Raw genomic sequence first — 12500 nt, forward strand, 5'->3', positions numbered from 1 at the left:
CATTTCAATTATTACGTTATTGGCCGTTATTACGTTATTGGCCGTTATTACGTTATCGGTTGCTACAGGCCTCTGAAATGCATCGTTTTTATTGTAAAGCTCTGTATTTGCTTATTGGTATGTTTGTTAATTTTGATATTTTTTAAGTTTCTCTTAAATGTGTTTTTTACTTACTTTTTTACCCATTGCTAATTACAGTGTAAATGTGAGATGGCATGTTTCAAAGATTTAAAGCACACCCTCTGTCTCCTCAGCTATAAGAACTTACCTCTCACACACACACACACACCTCTCACACACCTCTCACACACACACCCTCTGTCTCCTCAGCTATAAGAACTTCGGCTCGGGTCCAGTGAAGTACCCTCTGGCAGACGTGCTGCAGTATGTGCTGGAGTTCGCCTCCACCAGACCCAGCAGCGCCAGCCCCACCCACACTAACACCGAGCCCGGCGCAGACGACACGTGAGCAGACACCCTTACACAGACACGTTATACACCCTTACGCACACATATTATACACCCTTACACAGACACGTTATACACCCTTACACACACTCACTACACACCCTTACACACACATTATACACCCTTACACACACATTATACACCCTTACACACACACATTATACACCCTTACACACACACGTTATACACCTATACACAGACACGTTATACACCCTTATACACACACTATACACCCTTACACACACACGTTATACACCCTTACACACACGTTACACACCCTTACACACACACATTATACACCCTTACACACACGTTATACACCCTTACACACACACGTTATACACCCTTACACCAGTGGCGGTTCCGTGCATTTCACGACTAGGCCTTCAGCGATGTCCTACACGATGTTAAACTGAGTGAATCCACCTCCTAATACCATCATTACGATGCCATGGCTCTCGAACCATTATATTTATACAGAAAGGCAGTATAAGTGAGCATTGCGTCACCTTAACATAGTCGAGTACAACAGACTTTATTAATATTTCCGAAGCATTTAAAATCAATACACCCGTATTAACAATGCATAAAGAGTAGTAAACTCTCAGTTATATGATCGCTTGGACATTACTGTCACAACTTAAAAATAAAAGCCGATTTTCAGGGATTAGTCTACAAAGTTTTATTAAGTCCACCGAAAGTAGCCTATGTGAGCTTTAACAAGTTTGTCCACTAAACATCGCATTGTCCCACCTGCAAAGCAGTTTCATTAAACTTCCCATCCTCACGATATCCAGTTTTTCTTGAAAGTTCCGTCTTGAAAATGGCGTTGTAATTGTATCAAAAACTGGAATTATCAAGTTGGTGTAAACTAGTTTATTTGAGTTGGTTAATGTAATTATATTTAGTCTAACCAATTGAAACAACTAGCATAATAAGCATTGAAACCGATGTACGTCGTTTTCGCATTAGCCAGCTAAACTGAGCACTGAAGCACTGCACCGGTCTGCCTCAGTATCCAATCAAAGGACGTTTACGTGTCACGTTCAACGCGAGGAAAGAAATCTTCCGGGCCTTGTAGAAGACCCAATGTTGCCAACTCGAAATCTGATTGGTTGTCACAACTGGAGCTGGAAGCTATGAAATGAAGACAATGGACTATGGGGAATAATTTAATTCATATTTATGAAAAGAAAATATTAAAATTAAATTGATTTTATTACATTTATTTTCTGATGATGTTTAGGCCAGCAGAGAAGGCCTTGAAGGCCCTGATGGACCACCACTGCCTTACACACACATTATACAACCTTACACACACACATGTTACACACCCTTACACACACATTATATACCCTTACACACACACATTATACACCCTTACACACATATTATACACCCTTACACACACACATTACACACCCTAACACACACACGTTATACACCCTTACACACACACATTATACACCCTTACACACACATTGTAAACCCTTACACACACGTTATACACCCTTACACACACGTTATACACCCTTACGCACACACGTTATACACCCTTACACACACATTGTAAACCCTTACACACACTTTATACACCCTTACACACACACGTTATACACCCTTACACACATATTGTAAACCCTTACACACACACGTTATACACCCTTACACACACGTTACACACCCTTACAAACACGTTATACACCCTTACACACACATGTTACACACACGTTATACAGCCTAACACACACGTTACACACCCTTACACACACATTATACACCCTTAAACACATTATACACCCTTACACAGACGTTATACACCCTTACACACACATTATACACCCTTACACACAGGTTATAAACCCTTACACACACACGTTATACACCCTTACACACGTTATACACCCTTACACACAAGTTATACACCCTTACACACACACGTTATACACCCTTACACACACGTTATACACCCTTACACACACGTTATACACCTTTACATACACACGTTATACACCCTTAAGGCCGAATTATGCTCTGTTTTAGACGTTACGCGTAAGCACGTAAGATACACAACCCCCCCTTGCGCGGTAAAAAAGTGCGTCGCCCAAAATTCCTGACTATGCGACTAAAACACTACGGCCCTACACAGCTCGCAAAGGCTGTGATTGGCCGGCTACCACAGCCTTTCACACAGAGTCTCACGTTTCCGGGTTAATAGCATACAGTCTTTTTTAGACCCAGACATTTTTTTAAATCATGAATACCCTGCAGACCGTCTCACAAGCCTTTTCTAATGGATTAGGAACAAACATAACAGAAGAGGTCCGAAGACATGAACTCCTTTACAAATCCTCTTTAAACACTTATAAGGACGCTCAAATTACCGCGAATATTCCATTCTCACCCGCGATTGTTTGGAGAGAATGTGGTCATTCACGAACAAATAGGTACTTTCATATTCATTTTCCGCAACTTGTGAGTCATGGTGATATCTTTCATTGAGTTCATATTGACGTGAATCCATCAATTGCACCAGCGAGTTTGATAGAATGAGCCCGGTCTGCTCATACAAAAGTTAACAGTAACCTGCCGTTACCTTGTGGCCAGCACCATTGTAGTTACAAGCATTGACAGCATGATGAGATTCTCTCGCCGTTTACCACCTCATCTTTGAATAATGTAACTCATAAACACATCGTTTAAAAGCCTGTCGCAGTCATTAAAATATGTCAATAAACGAACTTTTGCGTCATTTGCTGTCTTTTTAATGCCACTGGTACTGAATTGCCAACATTTGTATTTTGTGTAACACATGTATTCATAACATCAAGCCTTTCGCCCACTACACTATCATGCTCCGGTACGTTTTCTTCCTTTGTCCTGCTGCAATAAATAGGCTTACTTAACTCAAAAAAAAATCTACAGTTCTGGCGTCAATTTGCTTTGCAACACGCAACACGGCTTAAGCCTTGCAACACGGCTCTGCGTCTAAAACGAACCTTAAATCAAAACTTGTCTAAAACAAGTTCCTTGTGTAAATTACGTGCTTACGCCTCTGCGTCTAAAACGACCCTAAATTGGGCTTTACATACACATGTTATACACCCTTACACACACGTTATACACCCTTACACACACGTTATACACCCTTACACACACGTTACACACCTTTACACACACGTGACACACCTTTACACACACGTTACACACCCTTACACACACTTTATACACCCTTACACACACATTATACACTCTTACACACCCTTACACACACGTTACACTCCCTAACACACACGTTATACACCCTTACACACACATTATACACCCTTACATGCACGTTATACACCCTTACACACACACGTTACACACACGTTATACTCCCTTACACACACACATTATACACCCTTACACACACGTTATACACCGCTACACACACGTTATACACCCTTACACACACGTTATACACCCTTACACACACATTATACACCCTTACACACACATTATACACCCTTACACACAAGTTATACACCCATACACAGACACGTTATACACCCTTATACACACACTATACACCCTTACACACACACGTTATACACCCCTACACACACGTTACACACCCTTACACACACACGTTATACACCCTTACACACACATTATACAACCTTACACACACACATGTTACACACCCTTACACACACATTATATACCCTTACACACACACATTATACACCCTTACACACATATTATACACCCTTACACACACACATTACACACCCTAACACATACACGTTATACACCCTTACACACACACGTTATACACCCTTACACACACATTGTAAACCCTTACACACACGTTATACACCCTTACACACACGTTATACACCCTTACACACACACGTTATACACCCTTACACACACATTGTAAACCATTACACACACTTTATACACCCTTACACACACACGTTATACACCCTTACACACACATTGTAAACCCTTACACACACACGTTATACACCCTTACACACACGTTACACACCCTTACACACACGTTATACACCCTTACACACACATGTTACAAACACGTTATACAGCCTAACACACACGTTACACACCCTTACACACACATTATACACCCTTACACACATTATACACCCTTACACAGACGTTATACACCCTTACACACACATTATACACCCTTACACACAGGTTATAAACCCTTACATACACACGTTATACACCCTTACACACGTTATACACCCTTACACACAAGTTATACACCCTTACACACACGTTATACACCCTTACATACACACGTTATACACCCTTACATACACACGTTATACACCCTTACACACACGTTATACACCCTTACACACACGTTATACACCTTTACATACACACGTTATACACCCTTAAGGCCGAATTATGCTCTGTTTTAGACGTTACGCGTAAGCACGTAAGATACACAACCCCCCCTTGCGCGGTAAAAAAGTGCGTCGCCCAAAATTCCTGACTATGCGACTAAAACACTACGGCCCTACACAGCTCGCAAAGGCTGTGATTGGCCGGCTACCACAGCCTTTCACACAGAGTCTCACGTTTCCGGGTTAATAGCATACAGTCTTTTTTAGACCCAGACATTTTTTTAAATCATGAATACCCTGCAGACCGTCTCACAAGCCTTTTCTAATGGATTAGGAACAAACATAACAGAAGAGGTCCGAAGACATGAACTCCTTTACAAATCCTCTTTAAACACTTATAAGGACGCTCAAATTACCGCGAATATTCCATTCTCACCCGCGATTGTTTGGAGAGAATGTGGTCATTCACGAACAAATAGGTACTTTCATATTCATTTTCCGCAACTTGTGAGTCATGGTGATATCGTTCATTGAGTTCATATTGACGTGAATCCATCAATTGCACCAGCGAGTTTGATAGAATGAGCCCGGTCTGCTCATACAAAAGTTAACAGTAACCTGCCGTTACCTTGTGGCCAGCACCATTGTAGTTACAAGCATTGACAGCATGATGAGATTCTCTCGCCGTTTACCACCTCATCTTTGAATAATGTAACTCATAAACACATCGTTTAAAAGCCTGTCGCAGTCATTAAAATATGTCAATAAACGAACTTTTGCGTCATTTGCTGTCTTTTTAATGCCACTGGTACTGAATTGCCAACATTTGTATTTTGTGTAACACATGTATTCATAACATCAAGCCTTTCGCCCACTACACTATCATGCTCCGGTACGTTTTCTTCCTTTGTCCTGCTGCAATAAATAGGCTTACTTAACTCAAAAAAAAATCTACAGTTCTGGCGTCAATTTGCTTTGCAACACGCAACACGGCTTAAGCCTTGCAACACGGCTCTGCGTCTAAAACGAACCTTAAATCAAAACTTGTCTAAAACAAGTTCCTTGTGTAAATTACGTGCTTACGCCTCTGCGTCTAAAACGACCCTAAATTGGGCTTTACATACACATGTTATACACCCTTACACACACGTTATACACCCTTACACACACGTTATACACCCTTACACACACGTTACACACCTTTACACACACGTGACACACCTTTACACACACGTTACACACCCTTACACACACTTTATACACCCTTACACACACATTATACACTCTTACACACCCTTACACACACGTTACACTCCCTAACACACACGTTATACACCCTTACACACACATTATACACCCTTACATGCACGTTATACACCCTTACACACACACGTTACACACACGTTATACTCCCTTACACACACACATTATACACCCTTACACACACGTTATACACCGCTACACACACGTTATACACCCTTACACACACGTTATACACCCTTACACACACATTATACACCCTTACACACACATTATACACCCTTACACACAAGTTATACACCCATACACAGACACGTTATACACCCTTATACACACACTATACACCCTTACACACACACGTTATACACCCTTACACACACGTTACACACCCTTACACACACACGTTATACACCCTTACACACACATTATACAACCTTACACACACACATGTTACACACCCTTACACACACATTATATACCCTTACACACACACATTATACACCCTTACACACATATTATACACCCTTACACACACACATTACACACCCTAACACATACACGTTATACACCCTTACACACACACGTTATACACCCTTACACACACATTGTAAACCCTTACACACACGTTATACACCCTTACACACACGTTATACACCCTTACACACACACGTTATACACCCTTACACACACATTGTAAACCATTACACACACTTTATACACCCTTACACACACACGTTATACACCCTTACACACACATTGTAAACCCTTACACACACACGTTATACACCCTTACACACACGTTACACACCCTTACACACACGTTATACACCCTTACACACACATGTTACAAACACGTTATACAGCCTAACACACACGTTACACACCCTTACACACACATTATACACCCTTACACACATTATACACCCTTACACAGACGTTATACACCCTTACACACACATTATACACCCTTACACACAGGTTATAAACCCTTACATACACACGTTATACACCCTTACACACGTTATACACCCTTACACACAAGTTATACACCCTTACACACACGTTATACACCCTTACATACACACGTTATACACCCTTACATACACACGTTATACACCCTTACACACACGTTATACACCCTTACACACACGTTATACACCTTTACATACACACGTTATACACCCTTAAGGCCGAATTATGCTCTGTTTTAGACGTTACGCGTAAGCACGTAAGATACACAACCCCCCCTTGCGCGGTAAAAAAGTGCGTCGCCCAAAATTCCTGACTATGCGACTAAAACACTACGGCCCTACACAGCTCGCAAAGGCTGTGATTGGCCGGCTACCACAGCCTTTCACACAGAGTCTCACGTTTCCGGGTTAATAGCATACAGTCTTTTTTAGACCCAGACATTTTTTTAAATCATGAATACCCTGCAGACCGTCTCACAAGCCTTTTCTAATGGATTAGGAACAAACATAACAGAAGAGGTCCGAAGACATGAACTCCTTTACAAATCCTCTTTAAACACTTATAAGGACGCTCAAATTACCGCGAATATTCCATTCTCACCCGCGATTGTTTGGAGAGAATGTGGTCATTCACGAACAAATAGGTACTTTCATATTCATTTTCCGCAACTTGTGAGTCATGGTGATATCGTTCATTGAGTTCATATTGACGTGAATCCATCAATTGCACCAGCGAGTTTGATAGAATGAGCCCGGTCTGCTCATACAAAAGTTAACAGTAACCTGCCGTTACCTTGTGGCCAGCACCATTGTAGTTACAAGCATTGACAGCATGATGAGATTCTCTCGCCGTTTACCACCTCATCTTTGAATAATGTAACTCATAAACACATCGTTTAAAAGCCTGTCGCAGTCATTAAAATATGTCAATAAACGAACTTTTGCGTCATTTGCTGTCTTTTTAATGCCACTGGTACTGAATTGCCAACATTTGTATTTTGTGTAACACATGTATTCATAACATCAAGCCTTTCGCCCACTACACTATCATGCTCCGGTACGTTTTCTTCCTTTGTCCTGCTGCAATAAATAGGCTTACTTAACTCAAAAAAAAATCTACAGTTCTGGCGTCAATTTGCTTTGCAACACGCAACACGGCTTAAGCCTTGCAACACGGCTCTGCGTCTAAAACGAACCTTAAATCAAAACTTGTCTAAAACAAGTTCCTTGTGTAAATTACGTGCTTACGCCTCTGCGTCTAAAACGACCCTAAATTGGGCTTTACATACACATGTTATACACCCTTACACACACGTTATACACCCTTACACACACGTTATACACCCTTACACACACGTTACACACCTTTACACACACGTGACACACCTTTACACACACGTTACACACCCTTACACACACTTTATACACCCTTACACACACATTATACACTCTTACACACCCTTACACACACGTTACACTCCCTAACACACACGTTATACACCCTTACACACACATTATACACCCTTACATGCACGTTATACACCCTTACACACACACGTTACACACACGTTATACTCCCTTACACACACACATTATACACCCTTACACACACGTTATACACCGCTACACACACGTTATACACCCTTACACACACGTTATACACCCTTACACACACATTATACACCCTTACACACACATTATACACCCTTACACACAAGTTATACACCCATACACAGACACGTTATACACCCTTATACACACACTATACACCCTTACACACACACGTTATACACCCTTACACACACGTTACACACCCTTACACACACACGTTATACACCCTTACACACACATTATACAACCTTACACACACACATGTTACACACCCTTACACACACATTATATACCCTTACACACACACATTATACACCCTTACACACATATTATACACCCTTACACACACACATTACACACCCTAACACATACACGTTATACACCCTTACACACACACGTTATACACCCTTACACACACATTGTAAACCCTTACACACACGTTATACACCCTTACACACACGTTATACACCCTTACACACACACGTTATACACCCTTACACACACATTGTAAACCATTACACACACTTTATACACCCTTACACACACACGTTATACACCCTTACACACACATTGTAAACCCTTACACACACACGTTATACACCCTTACACACACGTTACACACCCTTACACACACGTTATACACCCTTACACACACATGTTACAAACACGTTATACAGCCTAACACACACGTTACACACCCTTACACACACATTATACACCCTTACACACATTATACACCCTTACACAGACGTTATACACCCTTACACACACATTATACACCCTTACACACAGGTTATAAACCCTTACATACACACGTTATACACCCTTACACACGTTATACACCCTTACACACAAGTTATACACCCTTACACACACGTTATACACCCTTACATACACACGTTATACACCCTTACATACACACGTTATACACCCTTACACACACGTTATACACCCTTACACACACGTTATACACCTTTACATACACACGTTATACACCCTTAAGGCCGAATTATGCTCTGTTTTAGACGTTACGCGTAAGCACGTAAGATACACAACCCCCCCTTGCGCGGTAAAAAAGTGCGTCGCCCAAAATTCCTGACTATGCGACTAAAACACTACGGCCCTACACAGCTCGCAAAGGCTGTGATTGGCCGGCTACCACAGCCTTTCACACAGAGTCTCACGTTTCCGGGTTAATAGCATACAGTCTTTTTTAGACCCAGACATTTTTTTAAATCATGAATACCCTGCAGACCGTCTCACAAGCCTTTTCTAATGGATTAGGAACAAACATAACAGAAGAGGTCCGAAGACATGAACTCCTTTACAAATCCTCTTTAAACACTTATAAGGACGCTCAAATTACCGCGAATATTCCATTCTCACCCGCGATTGTTTGGAGAGAATGTGGTCATTCACGAACAAATAGGTACTTTCATATTCATTTTCCGCAACTTGTGAGTCATGGTGATATCTTTCATTGAGTTCATATTGACGTGAATCCATCAATTGCACCAGCGAGTTTGATAGAATGAGCCCGGTCTGCTCATACAAAAGTTAACAGTAACCTGCCGTTACCTTGTGGCCAGCACCATTGTAGTTACAAGCATTGACAGCATGATGAGATTCTCTCGCCGTTTACCACCTCATCTTTGAATAATGTAACTCATAAACACATCGTTTAAAAGCCTGTCGCAGTCATTAAAATATGTCAATAAACGAACTTTTGCGTCATTTGCTGTCTTTTTAATGCCACTGGTACTGAATTGCCAACATTTGTATTTTGTGTAACACATGTATTCATAACATCAAGCCTTTCGCCCACTACACTATCATGCTCCGGTACGTTTTCTTCCTTTGTCCTGCTGCAATAAATAGGCTTACTTAACTCAAAAAAAAATCTACAGTTCTGGCGTCAATTTGCTTTGCAACACGCAACACGGCTTAAGCCTTGCAACACGGCTCTGCGTCTAAAACGAACCTTAAATCAAAACTTGTCTAAAACAAGTTCCTTGTGTAAATTACGTGCTTACGCCTCTGCGTCTAAAACGACCCTAAATTGGGCTTTACATACACATGTTATACACCCTTACACACACGTTATACACCCTTACACACACGTTATACACCCTTACACACACGTTACACACCTTTACACACACGTGACACACCTTTACACACACGTTACACACCCTTACACACACTTTATACACCCTTACACACACATTATACACTCTTACACACCCTTACACACACGTTACACTCCCTAACACACACGTTATACACCCTTACACACACATTATACACCCTTACATGCACGTTATACACCCTTACACACACACGTTACACACACGTTATACTCCCTTACACACACACATTATACACCCTTACACACACGTTATACACCGCTACACACACGTTATACACCCTTACACACACGTTATACACCCTTACACACACATTATACACCCTTACACACACATTATACACCCTTACACACAAGTTATACACCCATACACAGACACGTTATACACCCTTATACACACACTATACACCCTTACACACACACGTTATACACCCTTACACACACGTTACACACCCTTACACACACACGTTATACACCCTTACACACACATTATACAACCTTACACACACACATGTTACACACCCTTACACACACATTATATACCCTTACACACACACATTATACACCCTTACACACATATTATACACCCTTACACACACACATTACACACCCTAACACATACACGTTATACACCCTTACACACACACGTTATACACCCTTACACACACATTGTAAACCCTTACACACACGTTATACACCCTTACACACACGTTATACACCCTTACACACACACGTTATACACCCTTACACACACATTGTAAACCTTTACACACACTTTATACACCCTTACACACACACGTTATACACCCTTACACACACATTGTAAACCCTTACACACACACGTTATACACCCTTACACACACGTTACACACCCTTACACACACGTTATACACCCTTACACACACATGTTACAAACACGTTATACAGCCTAACACACACGTTACACACCCTTACACACACATTATACACCCTTACACACATTATACACCCTTACACAGACGTTATACACCCTTACACACACATTATACACCCTTACACACAGGTTATAAACCCTTATATACACACGTTATACACCCTTACACACGTTATACACCCTTACACACAAGTTATACACCCTTACACACACGTTATACACCCTTACATACACACGTTATACACCCTTACATACACACGTTATACACCCTTACACACACGTTATACACCCTTACACACACGTTATATACCCTTACACACACGTTACACACCCTTACACACATGTGACACACCTTTACACACACGTTACACACCCTTACACACACTTTATACACCCTTACACACACATTATACACCCTTACACACCCTTACACACACGTTACACTCCCTAACACACACGTTAGACACCCTTACACACAAATTATACACCCTTACACGCACGTTATACACCCTTACACACACACGTTACACACACGTTACACACACGTTATACTCCCTTACACACACACATTATACACCCTTACACACACGTTATACACCATTACAAACACGTTATACACCCTTACACACACGTTATACACCCTTACACACACATTATACACCCTTACACACACGTTATACACCTCTTTACACACACGTTATACACCCTTACACACACGGTATACACCCTTACACACACGTTATGCACCCTTACACACACAACGACAC

General features: G+C 41.2%; 1 protein-coding gene across 1 annotated transcript in view; it reads left to right on the forward strand.

Moving 5' to 3' along the window:
- The window catches only part of usp28 (ubiquitin specific peptidase 28), a 74739-nt gene that overhangs the window by 28907 nt on the left and 33332 nt on the right, over positions 1–12500 (forward strand). The window contains exon 14 of the mRNA XM_080853341.1: positions 331–465. Within this exon, the coding sequence (XP_080709467.1) occupies positions 331–465 (135 nt within the window). The remainder of the gene's footprint in view (positions 1–330; positions 466–12500) is intronic.

This window comes from Sprattus sprattus (genome assembly GCF_963457725.1).
Source record: "Sprattus sprattus genome assembly, chromosome: 1".
NCBI classification, from domain to species: Eukaryota; Metazoa; Chordata; class Actinopteri; order Clupeiformes; family Clupeidae; genus Sprattus; species Sprattus sprattus.